Consider the following 23,357-nt stretch of genomic DNA (forward strand, 5'->3'; position numbering starts at 1 on the left):
GGCTGAAGGTGTCATTCTGCCTCCAGCCATAAGAGGCCACTCTCTCCCCCGTAGCACCGGGACAAGAGTGACGTCACCAGGGGACAATGGCAGCTGCATACTGCTCCACAACTGAAACCCCCAGCATGTCCTGACAGCTGCGTACTGCTCCACAACTACAACCCCCAGTCTGTCCTGACAGCTGCATACTGCTCCACAATTACAACCCCAAGCCTGTCCTGACAGCTGCATACTGCTCAACTTCCACCCCCAGCCTGTCCTGACAGCTGCATACTGCTCAACTTCCACCCCCAGCCTGTCCTGACAGCTGCATACTGCTCACCTACAACCCCCAGCATGTCCTGACAGCTGCATACTGCTCACCTACAACCCCCAGCATGTTCTGACAGCTGCATACTGCTCATCTACAACCCCCAGCATGTCCTGACAGCTGCATACTGCTCACCTACAACCCCCAGCATGTCCTGACAGCTGCATACTGCTCACCTACAACCCCCAGCATGTCCTGACAGCTGCATACTGCTCACCTACCACCCCCAGCATGTCCTTACAGCTGCATACTGCTCACCTACAACCCCCAGCATGTCCTGACAGCTGCATACTGCTCACCTACAACCCCCAGCATGTCCTGACAGCTGCATACTGCTCCACAACCCCCAGTTTGTCCTGACAGCTGCATACTGCTCCACAACCCCAACTGCAGCCCTCCAGATGTTGCAAAACTACAACTCCCATCAGGCCTGGATATCTAAAGCTTTGTCCAGGCATGATGGGAATAATAGTTTTTCAACAGCTGGAGGACTGTGAGCTTGACACAGACAATGCTCTGTGAGCTGTAGTTGCTGCCTGTTACATGTTATATATACTGGTACACTGTATACAGCTCAGACTGTACAGCACAGGACTGGATATAGGTTCTCCATACTGATACACTGTATACAGGACTGGATATAGGTTCTCTATACTAAAACATTGTATAAAGGACTGGATATAGGTTCTCTATACTGATACATTGTATACAGGACTGGTTATAGGTTTTCTATACTGAAACATTGTATACAGGACTGGATATAGGTTCTCCATACTGACACACTGTATACAGGACTGGATATAGGTTCTCTATACTGATACACTGTATACAGGACTGGATATAGGTTCTCTATACTGAAACATTGTATAAAGGACTGAATATAGGTTTTCTATACTGATACATTGTATACACGACAGAACTTTTCTCTAAAATTGTTATGGCTTATGGTGTGTTTACACAGGCAGATTTATCTGAGAGATTTTGGAAGCCAAAACCAGGAATGGATTTAAAAAGAGGAGAAATCTCAGTCTTTCCTTTATGATCCGTTTCCTGTTCATGGTCTGTTCCTGGCTTTGGCTTCAAAAATCTGTCAGATAAATCTGCCTGTGTAAACGCACCATTACATAGATGTAGATCCCAGTCATCATTCTCAGTCCTGAATGGGAGTTTCCCATCTTTTTTTTCCTGGAATAAAAAAAAAAAGTTCTCCCAGTCCTCCACAGCTAGTGGGCGCTGTGAGCGGCGTCCTCTTCCATTCCATAATTTACAGGATGACCTACACTTACTGAATAGGTAACGGTTCAGGTTATAAATAAGCGTCTCTGTTATAGCACACATCAGTATGGAGAATAACGGGCACAGCCACCGGGGTAGACCCGCTGTGAGTGTGAACACACAACTTCCTCTCAGAGCCGTGCACATCCATGTGACTTCTGAGGAAGAAAAACTGCAAACGCTTCCGGGTTACTGGAAAGGCGAGGCGGCTGCCATTGGTCGAGCTGTCAAAATTGTGCGCTGTGATTGGCTGCAGGGTCGCCGGGCTGGCGTGTGATTGGTGACGTTACCGGGTTGTGCTTCGGGATTGGCTTGTTAGTCGGGGCAGCGTGTGATTTCGCAGCGTCACTGCTGTGCGGGGCCCTGTTTGAATGAGACTGGGTGACGGCGGCTGCCAGGAGAGCGGATTGTGCGGCCCGAGAACCCACCATGCCCGTCTATACAGGTACCGGGAAACGGGGGGCTCCCGGGGGGATCCCACCTCTGTGAGACAGGAAGGAGATGAGGGCTGGATCCCCCATAGCTATATGTTACTGGCCCGGAGCCATTCTGTATGCTAGGGGCAGGTATACATATATACACATGGCCACCATTGTACAGACATACAGAGGGCTGCGTATACAGGGCCCCATGTAACGTCCTCGGGCTGAGGAGCAGAGCACAGCCATCATGTCACAGATCTGCAGGAGAATCCTGTGCGGATGTGCCAGTGTTTCCTTTCGGTGCCTTTACACAGACAGATTTGTCTGACAGACTATTGAAGCCAAAGCCAGGAACAGACTATAAACAGAACATGTCATATAAGAAAGACTGAGATTTCTCCTCTTCTCAAATCCATTCCTGGCTTTGGCCTAAAAAAATCTTGTCTGTGTAAAGGCACCCTTATCTTTGCCCCATTAACATCATGCTTATCATCCCTGCTGAGGGAATATATGGTAATGTGTGTGGCGCCAGCCTGGGACGGGGCGTGTGTGGCGCCAGCCTGGGGCGGGGCGTGTGTGGTGCCAGCCTGGGACGGGGCGTGTGTGGTGCCAGCCTGGGGCGGGGCGTGTGTGGCGCCAGCCTGGGGCGGGGCGTGTGTGGCGCCAGCCTGGGGCGGGGCGTGTGTGGCGCCAGCCTGGGGCGGGGCGCGTGTGGCGCCAGCCTGGGGCGGTGCGCGTGTGGCGCCAGCCTGGGGCGGGGCGTGTGTGGCGCCAGCCTGGGGCGGGGCGTGTGTGGCGCCAGCCTGGGGCGGGGCGTGTGTGGCGCCAGCCTGGGGCGGGGCGTGTGTGGCGCCAGCCTGGGGCGGGGCGTGTGTGGCGCCAGCCTGGGGCGGGGCGTGTGTGGCGCCATGTCTGCCCTGGTTCAGTTGCTGGTCTTTTGTTTTTTTTCTGCTACACCTTCTCGATGCTGAGATCTGGGTATTTTTCTCTTTGCTTCACTGAAGAGTCAGATGGGCAGGGGCTTTATTGCACTATGGGTTGTGAATGGGAGGCCCAAGGATTGTAATGAGGGGCTGAGGGGCACTGTGCATATCATGGCAGTGACCCCTATTACACCATAAGTAGTTAGCCTGGGATGGCACCGAGCCTGCTTTATGCCATGATGTACTGATGCTTTAGTCTCCATTTGTGAGATGGGACCACTCAGTCAGCTGCTCTCATAGGTAATGCACTTTTCTCTCTTATGGAGTGAATTATTGGGATGTGTATGATGTGCACATGTACAGTACATATACAGTATACATATATATAAACACCTACAAGGTTGTGTGTGAGCGGGGGAGGCAGGATGCCCAGGGACTATGGAAATAATGGAAACCTATACACTATGGGGAGATTTATCAAACTGCTGTAAAGCAGAATTGTCTTAGTTGCCCCTAGTAACCAATCAGATTCCACCTTTCATTCCTCAGACTCATTGGAAAATGAGAGGTGCAATCTGATTGGTTGCTAGGGGCAACTGAGCCAGTTTCACTTTATACCATATTTGATAAATCTCCCCTTATATCCCTCAGTATCTTACCCTGTATGCCATGCTGCATAAATCTGACATGGTTGGTACTTTGCTCTTTTCCTCAGTCGCCTGGTGTGTAGTAGTGAAGTGTACCTGTCATTATATAAAACCTTTGATGTCATAGAGACATGTCAAAAGTTTTGCTTGATCTGAGTCTGAGTGTTCACACCAATACCGATTGCGAGAACAAGTCAGGAGAAGAACGTGCTGCAGTGCGTCCTCTCCTCTCTGTTACATCATAAATCAGACTTCTGATGGAAGTTTTTTTTTTTTTTTATATTTTAATCTCACACAAAGCAGAAAGCGGTATGGTTCTGAACACTCCGACCCAGAATGATCAAAACTTTTGCCATGTCTCTGACATGTCAAAAGTTTTTTTTTTTTTTTTTTTTTTTTTTTTTTTTTTCTGATGACAGTGACACTTATTTATTTATTTTTTCCAGTTATCATGCTTTAAAACAAATCTACACTTGTGTCTATGTCCAGTCTCCTGAAGGCAGCCTTTTAGACTTTTGCTGGTTGACAAAGAGAGATTAAACACATGATGTCCAGGCTAGTACAGACTGTCACAGCTCAATGTGTCCATCAGTCACATGACTCCTGTGTTTGCCTTCAGGAGACTGGACCTGGACACAAGTAAGTATAGCTTTGTGTTAAAACTATGTTCACACACAGTATAAGCAGGGACCGCTGTTTGACATGTTCCGGCGGTCGTATTTACCATATCGGACGCAGGAACATCATTTTATTTTATTTGGATTACAGGTACATTTGGGTGTGCCTGCAATCCAAATAACCATTAGTCAGAACCGAGCCGGGAAAAGTGGCCGTTGTTCCTGCATAAGCGGCTGCCAATAACCGACAAGTCAATTATTTGTGCAGCTTAGGGAAACGGCCATTGCTCCCATAGAGTTCGATGCTGTGCATTATTTTATTTTAAGACAAGAATGGCTTTTCTTGTCTGAAAAAATACACAGTGTGAACATAACCCAAAACATAAGTAAGAAAATAATATTGAATGTAAATTGCTGTAAAAATTTACCTCTTGATGTTCAACTACTTGTGTAAACCTGAGAATCAGGAAGTCCTAGAACATCAGGACTATAGTAATATGTGTGCCCATAGGGGAGGGTCGGAGTAATCGTCCAAACAATAGTGCATTGTTTTCTTATATTGTGTAACCTCATCTATGTTTGTATTTCTGGCATTAAATAATGTTGTATTGTCAGAAAACACAATGGCCCAGAATTGTCAATCTGCCCAAAACCGTCTCTCTCCCCCCCACAGTAACCAATCGCGGCTCAATTTTTATTATACTAGAGCACATTAAGACACGGTTGTCGAGCTGTGATTGCTTTCAGGCTGATTGATATATCTGGGCCAGTGGGTAATATTTGTCAGAACCAATGCAACAGAGAACTGAGGCAGTTATCCCTGGCAGCCAATCAGGTCTAAGCTCTTAGGGGGCATTTACACGTTCCGTGCATCGTGCGAATATACAGACAACGTGCTATGGAATGGACTTCGGAGTTCCTGGCATCATTATTCATAATGATACCAGGAGCTAAAAAAACTGTTAAAGGGATACTCCAGCAAAAAAAAGTCTTTAATTTCAACTGATGCTGGAAATTGCTCTCAAGTCTTCCAGTACTTATCAGCGTCTGTATGTCCTGCAAGAAGTGTTGTATTCTTTCCAGTCTGGAGAGCAGGAGAGGTTTTCTATGGGGATTAACTACTGCTCAAAACAGTTCCTGACATGGACAGAGGTGGCAAAGTGCTGTGCCAGACTGGAAAGAATATACAACTTCTTGCAGGACATACTGCAGCTGATGGGTTTTGGAGGACTTGAGATTTTTTAATAGAAGTAAATAACAAATCTCTGGCACTTTCTGACACCAGTTGATTTAAAAGAATTTTTTTTTTTTTTTTTTATTGGAGTACCCCTTGAAGTGTCACTGAACTGTGTCAGTACAGTAGTGTGTAGTAGGTAAATCCCAGCACTCACAATTAAATAATGCTGCTTTTATTTAAGTGAATAAAGCAGGTACATGAGAGGACGCGTTTTGGCCTATGGCCTTCAGTAGCTGAAGAAGGCCATAGGCCGAAACGTGTCCTCTCATGTACCTGCTTTATTCACTTCAATAAAAGCATTATTTAATTGTGAGTGCCGGGATTTACATTGACTGGGACCTTCTCCTACCACAAGCACCGCGTACTGTCCGTAGTGCTGTCTTTTATCTTGCGAAGTACAGTAGCGTGAACATTTTAACAGTTTCGGAGCTTACTGCATCATAATAAATGATGATGCCAGAAACTCTAAAGTTCATTCTGTAGCACCTCGTCCGTATATAGACCGTGCACATAACGTGTGAATGCCTCCTTGACATTCAAAAGTACAGTGGAAAATGGAAGCAGCCACTTTATCGGTCACCATGGACAACTGTTCTGCTGGTCACTTGCACTAGTTTTAAAGGGTTCCCATTATGCTTGGACAGTCAAAGCTCAAGCTTTGGCTGTCCAGGCATGATGGGGATTGTAGTTTTGCAACAGCTGGAGGGCCTAAAGTTCCCGGTCCCTGATTTAAACAAACCTCTGACATGTCATAGCGACGTGTCAGAGATTTCTATTGGTCGGAGTCCAGGTGCTGAGACCCCCGCTGATCCTTTGCAAGACTCGCTCAGCAGCGCACGCTCTGCCTCTTCATCTCAGTCTTGCTGCTGAAGTAGCGGTGGATGGAATTATAATGGAGCCCTATGGAACTTCAGGTATAGTGATAACAAGAGGTTCCAGAGGGCTCCATTATAATTCTATAATTCTATTGCTAGTTTAGCAGTGAGATATGTCAAATATTTATTAAAATGATAGGTACCCTTTAAGGTCCCCTTGTGGCTTATCTCTTTTTTTTCTTTTTTTTTTCTTTTTTTTTACTAGTGAACGTGAAGTGGGGGAAGGAAAAGTTTGATAATGTGGAGCTGAACACCGATGAGCCTCCGATGGTCTTCAAGGCCCAGCTGTTTGCTCTGACCGGCGTGCAGCCAGACAGACAGAAAGTCATGGTTAAAGGGGGAACACTGAAGGTATGGATGAATACACAGTAAACTAGCAGCATGTCTCTGATCTTACATGTGACGTCTAGTTTTAAATTTGTTTTCCAGGAATCTCAGTTGATGGCCTGTCTTTAAGACCCAAGAGCTTAGCTTCATTCACTTCCTTTCTTGTTCTTGCACAGTGCTGATTCATTCTGCTGGATTAAGCACAGTTACACCTGCACAGGGCACATTCATCACTGATCCTTACAATAGTCATACGTTTTGTCTTAAAAGTTTATTCCATGAGTTCTTTATTAAATTATCCAAATCTGTTTGGCTTTCTAATGTTCTTTGTGTATGAGTTTCTCACAGTTATGAAGACTTCTGATTGCTGTGAGTGAAACTATCTTTTTTCCACTTAAAGATAAAAACGTCTACAGATCTCCAGCCAGATTGCCCATTCACTGACAGCAAGCAGAATTATTGAAAACATGTTAATGAAATATAACATTCAGTAGAAAGTTGCAAAATCTTTCATTAGACCTGAATAAGCTGCGTTTACATTAAACTTCCTGAACATTTTTATTACCTACATTGATAATTTTTACTTTTTCTTCCTTTTGAGCGTCTGATGTTCTGTTGGTGCACAGCTAGGAGATGAATAATAGTAAGCTGGATTTTATAATATTAATCCATATTGTTTTCTTTCTTTTCGTAGGATGATGATTGGGGTAACCTTAAGATTAAAAATGTAAGTAATTTTCATATGATATGATAATGTTCATATAATATATATTAGTTAAGCACTTTAGTCCCTGCATTGCTGTGGTCTGTGTCTTGCTGCAGAACATGAGCTCCATAAACAGTGGAGACCATGGCGGAGAAGCCGGAGAAGCGTCAAGTCGCATGCTGTTGGATTCATCTTACTTCTGGTTGCTCACCCACTTGCTGGGATAGTGGGCTCCAGCATGCATCCTCCATTGTGCTCATATCAGGGACTGTCTCGTGCTGTTGGACTCTAGTATACTGAATATCTGTGTGACATGTCATAGGCTAAAGTGACAGGGACAATGCCTGGACTCCTGATGTTACAGTCAGTACTAAGCATTATCTCCTCTGTTACTCTGTGGCTCTGATTCCAGCAGATGCTGATGCCCGTCTGTTCAATTTCATAGGATTTGCTGACTTTCATTATAGGTGTCGGCACAGCCTCTTTGTCAGACGCTTTGTTCTTTTGGCAGTTCCATCACATTTTTTATCAAAAATTGTGCAGCATGTATTGTTAAGGTGACAGAACCCTCATAGACTCCACTGTAAATCTTTGAGAACCATTGGTATTACTGTATACCAATATATAGCATACAGAGATCCCAAAATACAGGAAACAGTGTATGTCATAAGTATTTGGGGCCAAGTAGCCAAATGTATGGGTTCTAGCAAAACGACTAACCTACAAAAAAAATACTGAACCACTTAATTTATCACAAAATAGCAAAATGTTTATTGATTAAAAACATATACGATGATCCACAACTGGAAGAAATAACACGAAAGGGCGGCTGCTAACTGCGGGTAACTATTCTGCTGTAAACATGAAACTACAGGAGGTGCAAGTGCCCAATAACATAATAATGTTTGTTGATAAATAAATGTAGTCACAGGAAAAGCCTCAGAGCACAGTCCACAAATACAATAATACCCAGATAGTCTCAGAGCCTATACCTGTAAGTCAGTGACGGCTTGGTGTCCGCTTGCAGCCCCCGCCCCCACGTATGTTTCGGCAACACCTTTATCTTAATCTGGGATATGTATATATCTGTGCAGTCAGTTTCCACATCACTAGCAGTGCACAAATCTACAATAATCGAATGTAAACATGCCTGAGATAAACATACATCTATCCTAAGATGATACGAAATTCTAAAAGGGCAGACTAGATGGACCTAGTGGTCTTTTTCTGCTGACAATCTTCTATCTTTTTACACTTGCCATCCTCGCTGCTTATGATGATTCATCTGATTCTTTGGTCTTCCAGTGGCTGTTGGCCACTGCTTCCTCTGGAAAGAAGATACAGTCGGCGTCTGGAGAAGCCAGATGCTGGATGACAAGCAGCCAGAGAAGTATAGACTGCTTTTGTGGCTAGGGGCACCACAGATATATGCATATCCCAGAACCTAATATATACATAGCTGTTCTGTCAGTTTTCCCGGCTGCACGAACGATACAAGGCTTGTTTGTGCCACCTGGGCCTCTTGATTTGTCATTCCATGTAAAGCCACTGCAAAGGAGCTCTGATCTCGCTGATTGGTGCTAGTTTGCATCCCCAGCAGCCAGCAAATCAATTAATCTAAAAGGTCCCTTACACTACAACTTCCTCCCATATTGCAACTGGAGAGAAGTGTAAAGATGCCTATACATCTGCAATAATGGTTATCTCTCCTGTCCTCCCAATTTACTTAAATTTTAGAAATAGAGATCAGCGAACCTCAAGCATGCTCGAGTCCATCCGAACCCGATCGTTCGGTATTTGATTAGCTAGGACTGCTGAAGTTGGATAAAGCTCTAACGTTGTCTGGAAAACATGAATACAGCCAATGACTATATCCATGATTTCCACATAGCCTTAGGGCTTTATCCAAGTTCAGCAGCCACCGCTAATCAAATGCCGAAAGTTCGGGTTCGGATGGACTCGAGCATGCTTGAGGTTTGCTCATCTCTAGTTAGAAACAGCTCAATGTGTTCTCTATGAGGAGAGGTAAGCTGCAGCTAGACTGCTCTGGCACCAGCTTATCTCTCTGAGAACAGAGGGGGTCAGGCAGTTAAGTTCCATCATGCCGGAGTGCTTTTTCCACTGACAATATCTATTGGTGGAGACTGGGGAGGCCCCTTTTATACTGACAACCAAATCTGCTGCCAGCGGCTCATTCACGCGAAGGTAGTATAAAGTATATGTATTACAGGTAGGAGTGAACGGCTTACCTGTTAGGTATGTGTACTGTTATGTGGTATGGGGATAAACTCTTTAGCATTATGTGGGCTGTCCCCATATCTTGTATAATTTCCCCTTATGTGTTTGATTTGTAGGGCATGAGCCTGTTGATGATGGGCTCTGCGGAAGCTCTTCCTGAGGAACCTGCGGTCAGGCCCATCTTTGTAGAAGACATGACAGAGGAGCAGTTGGCCTCTGCAGTAAGTTTATTAATATGGGGGGTCTTTATTTTTATGGTTTCCAGAATTTTCACATTTAAGGTTGAATTCATCTAATCTGTTTGCCCTGAGATCGCCCCTAGGGTTATTCCATGAAGCTGTCTTGGTTGTGTGGCATAAAGCTGGGAGAGAATTTACTTACCACTTTTGAGGTCTGATCACAACCGATCAAAACTTTTGACATCTGTCCCTAGGACATGTCATGACCCCTTAGGGCTTATTCACACTACAGAATCGGTGCAGAAATTCTGTGCGGAATCCCCCTGCGTAGACTCTGCGTCCAATCCCACCTTTTATCTGTTTGAATGGAAGCACTTGTGCACCTCCGCTCTCCGCCCAAAGATTGTCAATTCTTTGGGCAGAGAGCGGAGGCGCACAAGCCCTTTCCTTCCATTCCGTAATGTGAACAGGCCCTTAATGTTTTCACGTGTTTGTATGAAGGCGTTTATGTGCTGCTATAATGGGACACCTTAGACGCTAGTTCCATTGCATGCTCTTAACTCGCACAGCTTCATTATTTTTACATGATTTCTGAATTTCCATAACTTTATTGCTTATCTTCTGTGTCTTACAGATGGAGTTGCCTTGTGGGTTAACAAACCTTGGGAACACGTGTTACATGAATGCCACAGTTCAGTGTATCCGCTCTGTGCCAGAGCTAAAAGAGGCTCTTAAGCGGTATGATCGTGGCCGTCATTTTTACATAGTGTGAACCTAGCCTAAATAAGGTTTCATCTCTGCTGGCCTTTAGTCTCTAGGCTGTAAACTGCAATGTGTATTGTTACCAATGTCCCTGCTGCTGTGTGTGACTGCAGTGAGAAAAGATAGGGCCAGTCGGGCTGCAGATTGAGAACTTACCAAGCCTATGAATTTGTCAAGGCAAATTCTCTTGCAGATAATAAATTACATTTTTCTTTTTAGATATTTATGGTGGAAAATTCTTAGATATGAAAGGGATAACCCCTTTCATAGCTGTAAACTAAGGAATGGGTTGTATTTCTGGCTGCAGTGATTGAAGTTTTATTGCTGGGGCCATTGTTAATATAAAAGGTATCATTTTGTGGGGGGCGCCCTCATAGTTGTTATAATATTGTGTGTTCACTTATTTCAGCTATGCAGGTGCCCTAAGAGCTTCTGGTGAAATGGCCTCTGCTCAGTATATTACTGCAGGTAAGTGTGTGTTGCTCTATACATTATCAAGACATTTTTAATTTGTTTCTGCTGTGTACTTTAAGGCGAACTCTAGTCAAATCTAAAAATCTTGGGTGGGGGAGCATGAAAAAGATTAAGAGGCTATATGTACCCATCTCCATGCCCCTGCAGTGCCAGCCTCCTGCAGCTCCTTGTCCGGTGATGTCATATTCTGGCTCAAAAATGTCTGCTCAGCCAGTCAGTGACTTGGATGGGACACCATTGCAGTCACTGACTGTCAGTGGGTTCTTCCCGCTGGGATATGGAATTCAGGAAAAAAACTAAAAAGACTGGAGGCGCCAGAGAGATGGTAATGCTTCACTACAGGCATGGGTAGGTCTAGCTTCTTTATTTTGTCACCCCCACCCCCTGCCCACCCTGGATTTTTAGATTTGGTGGAAGTTCTCTATTAAAGATGTTGTCCATAGAAATCAAAAATTTGCTCTGGACAATTAGACTTGTACAAGCTAAGAAGAGGCGTCACATTTGATGCTGTAATTTGCTACATTTAGGCACAATGCTTAATGCTTTCCTTTGGATGGAGCTGTGTAGCCCTCACTATCTAAACTTGGTAATTAGAGTATAACATATACATCTTTCTTTTCTAGCTCTACGTGATCTATATGAATCAATGGATAAGACTTCTTCCAGTATCCCGCCAATCATTCTTCTCCAGTTCTTGCACATGGCCTTCCCACAATTTGCAGAGAAAGGTGATCAAGGACAGTATCTACAACAGGTATGTGTAACAGGGGTGCTGTTTTTAATGCTGAGTCTTAAAGCGACTCTGTATCCACAATCTGGCCCCCCCCAAACCACTTGTACCTTCGGATAGCTGCTTTTAATCAAAGATCTGTCCTGGGGTCCGTTCGGCAGGGAATGCAGTCATTGTCCTAAAAAGCAACTCGCCCCTCCAAACGGGTAAGACGCTATTAGCATAAGCGTATCAATCCTAATGGACACTGTACCTTACAAACCATATAGTTTGTCTCCATGTCTGTGTAGTGTCAGACAGGCGTGGTCTAGGGTGCACTGTGTCTTTTAATATGTTTCTCTGTCTGTTGAATATTGATGTGTTCGTAGGGTACTGCAAACAAGCATTAACAGGCGTGGGATATGGGCGAGGCTCCACAAGTTGTAAAAAAACCCTGTGATCAGCTCAGTATGCAGGAAGGCGGTGGATTATGTACAGGGGTGGGCAGAGATGGGGCCTCGCCTCCTTGACACTATCCATCAAAGAATAAATGCGTTTTTTCACAGAAATGAGGATACTAAATTGTATGACAATACAGTGTTAGGATTAATACATCAGGGCTGACAGCGTCATACCTATGTAGCAGAGTGACAGATTTAGGCTTTTCTTCATGAAGACAATCCTTGTCTCCTTAGGCTTATGGATTTCCTAGAGGTGGTGCGATTTAGGACCCCCCTCGAGAGCACAGAGCTGTTTTTTTTTTTTTTTTAAATTGCTCATTTGGTCATAAATTATAATGTACTTTTATTTTGCAGGATGCCAATGAATGCTGGGTACAAGTTATGAGGGTTCTGCAGCAGAAGTTAGAACCTATAGAAGGAGACGCTGAAATGGAGGTAAGTGCAGAGCTCTGTGGGTGGCTTTCATTCCCTTACTAGTATAGAGCTAGGTAGTAGATATACTGACGTCTTTATGTGGTAGGACGCTGGTATTCTTATCCGGGCTCTACAGGATATTTTATCCAGTTCATTTACTGGATGTAAATGTCTGAAAATTTCTGCTTCCTTTCAGGGGCTATATTGTTCTGGTTATTGACCACATAGTAAAGATAAGGTAGAACATAAAAAATATACAAGATTATACTGCAGGAATAACCATTGTGGGATTGATGTGTAACGGTTGGTCCTTTCTGCAAGTGCAAAACCTTTTTTGTTTTTTTTGTTTTTTTTTTTTTCGTTTTTTTAGTAAATTTTTTTAGTAAAATTTTTAGTAAAATTTTTTTAGTAAATTTTTTAGTTGGCATGTCTGGCATGTCCATTACAAATTGATCTGTTGTATACAGTTTGGTGGTTTTGAAGCACCAGTCCATTAAAGTAAATGAAGCTCAGTTGCAATACCACACGACCTGAGGACAGGGGTGGTGCTGTTTTTGTAAATAAGCAGCAATATATATATTTTTTTTTTTAAATCCTGGATAATCCCATTAAAAGCAGTGCCCTCTGTACAGGGAAGAAGCATTCTGCAGGCTATTGCACATCACTGTGACCCTAAAGTCTTTCATTCTGTCTTGCTTCTGGAAGCAGTTGGCCATATAATACTTTCTTGTCTTTTCAGACTGATTCAGGAGCTGCTGCTGCTGCTGCACCAAAGAAGAAGAGTTTTATTGACCAATTTTTTGGCATTGAGTTTGAGGCAACGTATCCTTTTATGGCAAAAAAGTAAAAAGTGGGACCAATCCACCAGTGTGAACATTAGCCAATATGATACACTTACACTTGACAAGTGGTGAACTCCTTCACCGCTCCCTGAATATAACCAAATAGCAATTTCATCACATACTGTGTAACATATAGAGTTCTACACATTATTATAGGTCTGTACCATAATAGTAAGCAGATGAGGTTTATCTTATAGTGGAACAGATCCTGTTATCACATATTGCCTTATTTACATGGTCATTGTCTTGCCCTACATCCCCACACACTCTGGTCCTCATTCCTGCTCTCCCAGTGTTTTTTTTCTTAATAAACATAGCATGAAATGTACTGAATCTGAAGAGGAAGAAGTAACCAAAAGCAAAGAAAATCAGCTCCAGCTCAGCTGCTTCATAAACCCAGAAGTGAAATACCTCTTCACGGGCCTCAAACTGGTGAGAGACGCCCATTGTGTATATAGCGGTGACAGGATGAAGGTTACCTGGTCTCTAATAAAATATTACCCCTTCCCTTGTACACATATATTCACCTGATCAACAAAATAACTCTTATCAGGAGATATAAAAAATGTGTTGTATAACACTTTTTCCATTCCTTTGGCTGTTAAATACATGGTATATCCTAAATAGTAGCCATACAGTGGTTATGTGAATAGAGAGGCTCCTTTTATAGAAACCAGGAAACTATTTTACTCAATCAAATCCTTTGTCAACTCCAAATCTGAATACTCGGGGTTTACAGGTTGTTAAAAGGTGTTCAGGGTTTGTGACTAGGGGGGGGGGGTCACCTAGTCCCTGCACCCCAGACATTTGACATGCCTGGAATAACCCTTTAATCCCAGCATCACAGTACAGATCTACTGAATAATTCCCTATAGCCCAGCTTCCAGAACCCATGTGGTTGTGACGTATCGATAGAGGAAGCGTTCGCAGCTGAATGTCTGGTTTAATGTTGTGGTTGACTAAGTCTGTTTTTATGTTTTCCAGCGTCTTCAAGATGAAATCACCAAACATTCACCTACATTACAAAGGAATGCTTTATATAACAAAACTGTAAGTATATAAAGCCTTGAATTTCGATCCCTACACAAATGTGTAAAGATGGATAAGACCTGCCAGAATCTACTTAGTATAGTTTCACTATAGCAGTTAAATGGGTTTATAATATGGCTTTGTCTTCATTTTTAGCCTTTTTGTGCTAATTGGAGATGGCCAGGAGAACAGCCAATTCAGCTGCCCTAGGCAAATTGTGTAGTTCCCATTAAAACCATATTGTCTGCCCAACTGGTCTTATACAAAACAATGGACTAGATGGGACACCAAAATTGATAATACATTCACTTTACACTACAGTCACCTCATGTTTGCAGGGTTTGGCAACCAGGAAACACATTGCTGCAAGTAAATTGAACACTTGCTGCTAGGTTTCCTCACAGATGATGGATGACTGCTAAAGTTTCTAGTACTGACCAGCTTTGACCCTGTTCACATGTGCATTGGGGGCTCTGTTAGGAGCCTCTGTTGCAGATTGTGTAGAAAATGGTGGAACTTGTAGCTAGAAACCTGATTTGTTGTCAGTGGGGGTCCTTTTGAGAGCCGTATGTTAATGTCATAATTTAATGGGATCGGCACACTGTCATTTTTGTTTTGCCTTAATGATGGAACAGCAGAAATGCCCAATGCAGATGTGAATGAGGCCTTAAAGGACACCTGTCACCCCCTTGCCGGAGTGACAGGCTCCCGACCCCCTGTTAGATCCCCCTATACTCACGTGATCCCGCCGGGTCCCGCTTCCTGAGCCAGTCGGGTCACGGAGATACCAGCGCCCGAAGCCTGGCGCACGCGCTGACAGCAGAGTCAGATGCCCATAGAGAATGAATCTCTCAGAGATTCTCTCATCTCTCAGCGCGCGCACCAGGCTTCGGGCGCTGAAATCTCCGTGACCCGACCGGCTCAGGAAGCAGGACCCGGTGGGATCATGTGAGTATAGGGGGATCTAACTGGGTCGGGAGCCTGTCACCCCGGCACGGGGGGTGACAGGTCCTCTTTAAGGCAGGGATGGGGAAACTTTGGCCCTGCAGCTGTTACAAAACTACAATTTCCATCATACCTGGACAGCCAAAGCTTAATGGAAATTGTAGTTTTGTAACAGCAGAGGGCCGAAGGTTCCCCATCCCTGCCTTAAGGAAACCAGTCAACACTATTGTGCTTATATGGTTCCCTGCAGAATAAAGCTACAGTGCAGCTACTCAAGGCTGCCAGCCATGTTTGCAGTGGTAGCCTTACATGGGGGGATGATTAGGTCACTTTGACAGGCAGAGAGCCGTCACTAGTTAAGGGCAGCTTCTCGTTCAGATGACTAGTTGCCTCCCCCCCCCCCCAAACCAACCTCGCATGCCAGAATAAAACTCCTTTTCCCCAATGTAAAGCTATTGCTGCAGTCACAGCTGGTAGCCTTGGGGAGCTGGGCAGCTGGGAACCATATCTGCACGGTCCTACTGCTAAACTGTTAGTGACCTGGGGTCTAGGATTTGTAACCCTTACTTACATTAATATTCACCCTTTTTGTACTTTGTCACAGTCCAGGATAAGCCGTTTACCTGCCTACCTGACCATCCAGATGGTGCGGTTCTTTTATAAAGAGAAGGAGTCTGTGAATGCCAAAGTTCTTAAGGTATTTTCGGTTCTGTGGCTTGAAACGTTTTCATGAAATGTCCCAACACATAATAGGGATTAATCTGTACCTTTTTACAGTGCTTAGGCTTTGCCTTGCAGTTTCTTTCATATGGGTGGGTTCACACTGAGGAATTCTCGTGGATGAATTCCGTCGCCTGTACACGCTCACTGCCGCGCGCTTCTCCGCCCGTGCCATAGACACCATTCTATGCACGGGCGGAATCAGCCGGCCCATAGAATGGTGTCTATGGAGCTGGCGGAAAGGCGCGCGGCCGTGCCCGCGTACAGCTGACAGAATTCCGCGTAATTTATCCACGAGAATTCCTCAGTGTGAACCCACCCCAAGGGAGTAAATACCCACCATTTGCTGTAAGAGTCCTCCCTACATTGCACCTAAACCTGCTTGGCTCTGATCGAAATCTTTCTTTTCTACACAGGATGTAAAATTTCCTCTCATGCTGGATATATATGAGTTATGCACACCAGAGCTGCAGGAAAAGATGGTCCCCTACCGATCTAAGTTTAAGGAGTTGGAGGATAAGAAAGATTCAGGCCAGCCTTCTAAAGTAAGACATTTTGATAATCCCAAGGAGTGGTGGCGATATTTTCTTAAAGTGTACCTGTCACAAAGTCTGGATGCAGCACTGTATGCAATCCATTTGCAGCCAGAAGTTCATGTGTCTGATAAGATGACCATGCCGGGTTGGCACTGTGCGCAACCTAATTTCTCATCCAATTGGGGTTCCAGGCATTGCTGACTCACCGTGGTCTTCTTCATGGATACCCAAACTTCCAGCGGCAAATAGGACTGCATGCTGTGCCGCATCCACACTTCTTGACGGTACACTTTAAATGAATGGCTAGATGTCTCCATTAGGAGAAGTGCAGATCACACTGACTGACTCACTCATGTTGCTGCCAGTAGGAAACAAAAAAAAAATAAAGAGCTCCAATGGTGCAGACTCCTCAGAAAGCGTGGTGGGTACACAAAGTGTGATGGAAACGCTCACCTTTGATGGTTGTGCAAAGATAAGGCACAACTCTCCACAGCGCATATATAATGTAGTGATCAGACCACAGCCTCTCCTATGAAGTCCTCACTGGGAACAAACTGTTGCACTTCACTCCACTCCAAATCATAGGTAAAGTCGGGTGCAGGTCACACCAGGTATCAAATATAAAAGCTGTTTATTGAAACTGTGTTTGGAGTGGAGTGAAGTGCAACATATTGCTACCAGTGGCAGTGATTATGCTGTATATTGTACACTTAGACATTCTATCGGACTCTGGCTGCAAATTATTTGGACTAGCTGCAAATTAAGTGTACAGTGCAGGTTACAGCCTGCTTCTAAATCCGCAACTGAAGGACAGAACAATACATGTGAATGCTTTAACATCACCCCAGACACATCTTTGTAAATTTATTTTTCAGGGGACAAAATCTGATATATGGGCGCATGACCTAATTGATGATCTTTATTAGGGATGAGCGAACCGTCTGACTTTTGGTCCGACGGCACCTTCGCTCAATTACTATGCCTGCGATCCTGGGTGCATAGTTGCAATCCCGGGAATCTGCGGGCAGGATCTTCCAGGGAATTCAAGATACATTCCCTGGAAATCCAGGGAATGTATCTTGAATTTCCTGGAAGATCCCGGCCGCAGATTCCCGGGAGTGCAACTACGCTCCCGGGATCGCAGGTATCGCACTGATGTGAGCGGCTTTCGGACCGAAAGTTCCACTCATCTCTAATCTTTATATAAATTGTGTCCTTAAAGTGCACCTTTGTCTATAAAATAAATGTCTTAGGGAACAAGCGAGTAGAGATGTGCTGCTACACACACCTCTCCCTGCTCTGTATCTGTACTGGATGGTTCAATAGACTTGCAATGTCCCTCCAGGTCATTTGATACGCGACAAGCTCCCACTTTTTCTCCTTTATTCTCTTGATCAGTGGAAGTCTGAACACTCAGGGAGGCATTTATTAAGTCCGGCGTTTTTTACGCCGGACGTAAAAATGCCCCCGCAGCTCCGGCGCTACGGAGATTTATGTAGAGGCGGACTGCCTCTACATAAATCCTGTGCGCGCCGTTGCACACCGCCGAAAACCTACGCCAGCTGAGGACTGGAGTAGGTTTTCGGCGTACATTTTGGCGGAACGGATGATAAATCGCACGGACTCTGAGTCCGCGCCCTCCGTTCCGCCCACTCTCCGCCCCTTTTCCGCCCCCTGGCGTACTCGGCGGAAAGTGCCGATTTGCGAATATTTTATTCGCAAATCCGCCATTTTTGCTTAAAAATAGACGCAAATCGGCACTTTCCGCCGAAAATCATCCATTCGCCGGATGATACATGTGGCCCTTAGACTCTGACCATTTTTTTGTGATTCGTATTGTTGAATTGTTGAGTGTAAACTCCACTAGTTTGTAAAGCTAATGTCTATTATTTTTATATTTTTATTTATTTATTTTTTACCTTTTATTTAATTTTAGGGAAACCAAATTGCACAAAAAGAAGTTAAATATGAACCATTTTCCTTTCCAGATGGTAAGTCTAAAGTACTATCATTTTTTTTAATTGTTCTTCCTTTATGCTCAAAGCACATAGTGAGTCAGAATTGTTAATGCTGTCAGAAACCAGTTCATATTAGTTCAGTGGCATAAGTGAGGCATAAAGGGGTATTCCTATCTAGTCTACCAATCACCACTTTGCTCTAAAAGCAGTGGTCTGGCTGGTAATTGTGTATTTATACATTATATCTTTATGCATTTAAATTATAGCTATATACCAGCCAGACCACTGGTTTTAGAGCAGAATGGGGGTCTGTAACCTAGAAAACGGGCTGTCAAGCAGTGGGAGGGAAAGAGCAGAAATTCAGGAGGAGATACGTTTGTTAGGAGTATGTTCGCTTGAAATTCAGCGCTTAATTTGGGAGTGAGGAGTTTGTGCGTTGGATTCTGGTTGAAGTTCCACTTAAAGTGACACTGTCACCTCCTTTTTGCATTCTGACATCTCGACACAGGTGTAAAGGGTAAATTTAGCGTTTTTCATACCTTATTTCATATCATACGTCATGGTGTTTGCTCAAGTAAAAAGTGTCCTTTTATCAACTGCAGATTGTATTTGTATTAAGTGGGTGTGGCCTTGCGGCATTAGGGCCACTTAGCCCCGCCCACAGCTGCACCGTTGCGCGCGCACCCCCCCATTGGAACAGGCTGGCCGAAGGGTCTAGACCCCACCCACTTTACGTCGACCAACCAACGGCGCTAATGCCGCGAGGCCACGCCCACTTAATACAATCTGCAGTTGACACTTTTTACTTGAACAAACACCATGACGTATGATATGAAATAAGGTATGAAAAACGCTAAATTTTCCCTTTACATCTGTGTCGAGATGTCAGAATGCAAAAAGCAGTGTCACTTTAATGGATTTTTTAAGCTCAATCCGCCGTCCGCCCAAAGAATTCACATGTCATTTCTTTGGACACAGCTGATTGCACTTGAGAAATAAAATTGAGTCAATGGAACATGTGGTATTTCAAGCGGAGTCCACCACACAAACTCCGATTGAAATTTTGCGCTTAATTGTGTTGTGAGAAAATACCCTTATGCAAAAATATTTAACTTGAAGTTATATTAAAGTTGGTTAAAATGGGAATACCCCTTTAAATCACATACATGGATTTTTGTTACTTGATACTGTACACAACATTATGTGGCACAAAACAAACAAGGTTAAGAGGGGCTTTGATGCCTTTCTTAAAAAAAATAAAATACTTTTAATTTCTCCATAGGCAACACAACACATGGGTTAAAGCCCCCTAGGTACAATCAATAAGACAGGCTCATCAGCAACAAACTAAGCACTTGTCTGTTTATACATAGCGGCTATAACCTGTGTGTGGTACTGCTGTAGAACAATCAGAAATATACTATCATCAACTTTGGTTACTTGGGTTTTGGAAGTGGGATGTTGATCCAAGGATTTTACTCTAATTGACATATTTTCCCCCTAGTATGAGGTAATTGGCATTTGCTTCATAAGGAGTTTTTCCTCCCTGTAGAACCACACAATAGGGTTATATGTTTCACCTAATGAACTTTTTTTGTATATAATTATGACCAGCAAGCAACACCTCAACACTTCTAAACTTCTGCATGCAGCTGCCAATGGAAAGTTTGGTGTGAAGTGTCTGAGTTCCCTGCACACAAGCCCTTTTAAGAAGAATAGGGCTTGTGCATGGAACTCACAGGCATCTGCACGCTGAAGCTTAGACTGAACTTTGACCGATACTCTTTAACTGTTTCTATAGGGTCCAGTCACACATACAGGGTCTGCAGCAAATTTGATGTAGCAGATATAAATGTGACTAAATGATTGAATACAGCAAAAAAATCTGCAACATCCAATCTGCTGCAGATCCTGCATGAATGAATGAACCCTTAATGTAACAACTACCATTTACCTCCAAGCAACAATAGCTCATTGAAAGTGCACAAAACCACCAGCATTAAATGCTAGATCATGAATTTACTAAAACCGCAAAACGTTTATTACATGTCGATAAGGGGGCATTGTGGAAAGGGGCATGATTTTACATGTGCCAAAACTTTGGCGTAACATTTTGGTGCAAAATTTGCACAGAAAATCCACAGTGGATACCAGCAACACAGATTTTTCAGATCTCACAATTGTGATGCAGCATGTCAGTTTATGTTGCAAAATTTTCCCAATTTAAAGAATTTCAAACCATTTGAAATTGGTGGGGAAGATAAAAATCCAAGCTAAAATCCATACCATTTCTTGTGGAATCTTTTGCATTTTTGCGCACATTTACAGAGGAGGAGGAGCTAAGTGATCTATAGTATTGTTAGAAAGTTCCAATATAACTTGTCATTGTTATCTGCTCATTGATTGACACCTATCCCTTTATTGGCCACTCACAATTCATTTTTGACACTTTTTTTCCTAGATGTTGGATCCAACAATTGTGGTTACTATGAGCTGCAGGCAGTTCTTACTCATCAGGGAAGGTCAAGTTCTTCGGGACACTATGTTGCATGGGTCAGGAGGAAACATGGTAAGTAATTTCATTTGGCAACATTAGTATAAATGTGGCAGCTATGTTTGTATATCTAGTTATTTTCATTATCCAATACAGAGCTTCTTTGCTTCTCTGTGACAGCAGCTGAATATAAATGATAAATATTTTCCTGCCTCCTGCCACCACTAGGGGGAGCTTACTGAAAGCAGATTTATTTACCGGAGCTGTATAAATTCTGCTGCTGCTTGTTTCCTCATGGTCATTTTTTTTTAAACCACTTTCATTGTATTACATTACACCAAATATGCAATGTATGAACTTAGTCATACAACTATTTGCAATTTAATGTTACCTGAGGTCACTGTTATGTAAATTGTTTGTTTGGTTCAGTTTGTTCTAGGAATGTAGCTAGTAGGAATTTATTTCCAATACAAATGTATGGGTTGGCTTCCTCCCATATATTATACAGATAACAGGGCACATTTTAAAGTGTCACTGTCATTTAATTTTTTTTTTTTTTTTTTTTTTTTAGCAGAAGTCAATAGTCCAGGCGATTTTAAGAAACTTTGTAATTGTGTTTATTAGCCAAAAAATGCATTTTTATCATGAAAAAGCAGTTTGAAGCTCTCCCCCTGTCTTCATGGTTCTCTTATGGAGAGGGTAGGGATGGAGGGAGATGAGGCACCAAAACAGGACAACAGAGTTAATTTACAGCTACATCACCAGGCTATCTCCTCTGAAGTCAACACTGACCTCTGAATACTGGGTTTCACACAGGTCCTGCTGTGTAATCCTTTGTTCTCTGCTGGCAACTAATCTCCCCCCTCCCCTCTCCATAGAACAGACAGGGCCCGACTGATGTAAAAGAGTCAAGATTTCCTGATAATGAGCAGTGGATGAGGGGGGGGGGGACCTGGGAAAAGTCTTTTTGAATGCAGATAATTGTAATTTGGTTTATTAGACAAATATACCAAGTATCTTAAAATCGCCTGTAATATTGATTTCTGGGGTGGGGGGGGAAAGGACAGTGACACTTAAAGGAATATTTCATATAAGGTCAGTGCCTATATGCTCTACATATGAAGAATCCTGTATCACTTGCCTGTGCGAGTTCCTTCTTTCATGCTTTTTTCTCTTTTTTTAGATGAGTGGATTAAATTTGACGACGACAAAGTGAGCATTGTGTCTCCTGAAGACATACTGAGGTTGTCAGGAGGAGGAGACTGGCATATAGCATATGTTCTTCTATATGGACCCAGGAGAGTCGAAGCTGCTGAAGAAGAAGCCGAACAATAATGACATTTGTCGTTTTAGTCATTTTTTTTTTCTTAGGTGTGAAATAAATGTTCTACGATTAGAATCGTCTGACCCGGATTTTTTTATTTTTTATTTTAGAGGAGGGTGTGAATTGTATAGTGCAATTCACCTCGGTGCACAAACTGTGATAATCCTCACCAGAGCTGTAAAAAGCTAAAGCTACCTTTTTCCTATTGTCTTAACATAATTTTAATGAATTGGAATGATAAAATGACTAAATGTCCAGCCACTGTCTGGTGGTGCTAAAACTATTTTTTTACGCATTAATGGAACGACAATATTTATTGCACACCTACATCATTCATTGTTACTATTGCATGGTTTATACCACCGTACTTGCCGTCGCCTTATCTGACAGTTCTGCCAGGAAGGAGGAAGGATACGTATTGCCTCATTGTAACAGTGCTGCTTCCCATAACTTAAGATGTGGCCACAGTCATGTGACCAGCTTCATCTGACTATCTGGTCCAGGCCAATGTTGGCATCTTGGTGACTTCAGAATAAAATTGTGATCAGTTTCTGTCTCTCGATTTTATTTTCAGCTCTTCAGAGAGAATTTCATGTGTCTACTAAACTTTATTCAACAAACAAACTTGCCATAAGTGGATCATGAGAAATTTGATGGATTTGGGTACAGGTTTAATCCTGGTACCCAGAATAAAATGTTGTACATGCAAAAAGTTTTAATTAGTCGAAGTGTCAGAAAGCTTGCTGGGCTGCAGTAAAGCAAACCCTCTCCTGCTAAACCCTGCTCATATTTCCCAAAAGTGGTGTAGGAGATGCAGAAAGTTGTACATTTTTGAGCAATTTCAAAGCTTGCACAAAAAAATTAGCTACTTTCATGTGTCAGAAAACGTTAGTTGAAAAATTCCTTCCTATGTTGACTCTACAGCTTGAAAAC

The 23,357-nt window shown here is 43.3% G+C and overlaps 1 protein-coding gene across 1 annotated transcript; it reads left to right on the plus strand.

The window, feature by feature from the left end:
* Positions 1-1,879: 1,879 nt before the first annotated feature.
* Positions 1,880-23,136, plus strand: USP14 (ubiquitin specific peptidase 14). The gene is made up of 16 exons (XM_069957718.1): positions 1,880-2,030; positions 6,512-6,657; positions 7,328-7,360; positions 9,694-9,798; positions 10,391-10,494; positions 10,928-10,986; positions 11,616-11,746; positions 12,517-12,597; positions 13,316-13,398; positions 13,736-13,850; positions 14,403-14,468; positions 15,997-16,089; positions 16,529-16,657; positions 18,585-18,639; positions 21,068-21,175; positions 22,284-23,136. The coding sequence occupies exons 1-16, from the start codon at positions 2,015-2,017 to the stop codon at positions 22,433-22,435; spliced, it is 1,476 nt and encodes a 491-aa protein (XP_069813819.1). The 5' UTR covers positions 1,880-2,014; the 3' UTR covers positions 22,436-23,136.
* Positions 23,137-23,357: the final 221 nt, after the last annotated feature.

The sequence above is a fragment of the Dendropsophus ebraccatus genome, chromosome 2 (genome assembly GCF_027789765.1).
Source record: "Dendropsophus ebraccatus isolate aDenEbr1 chromosome 2, aDenEbr1.pat, whole genome shotgun sequence".
In the NCBI taxonomy this organism is placed as follows: domain Eukaryota; kingdom Metazoa; phylum Chordata; class Amphibia; order Anura; family Hylidae; genus Dendropsophus; species Dendropsophus ebraccatus.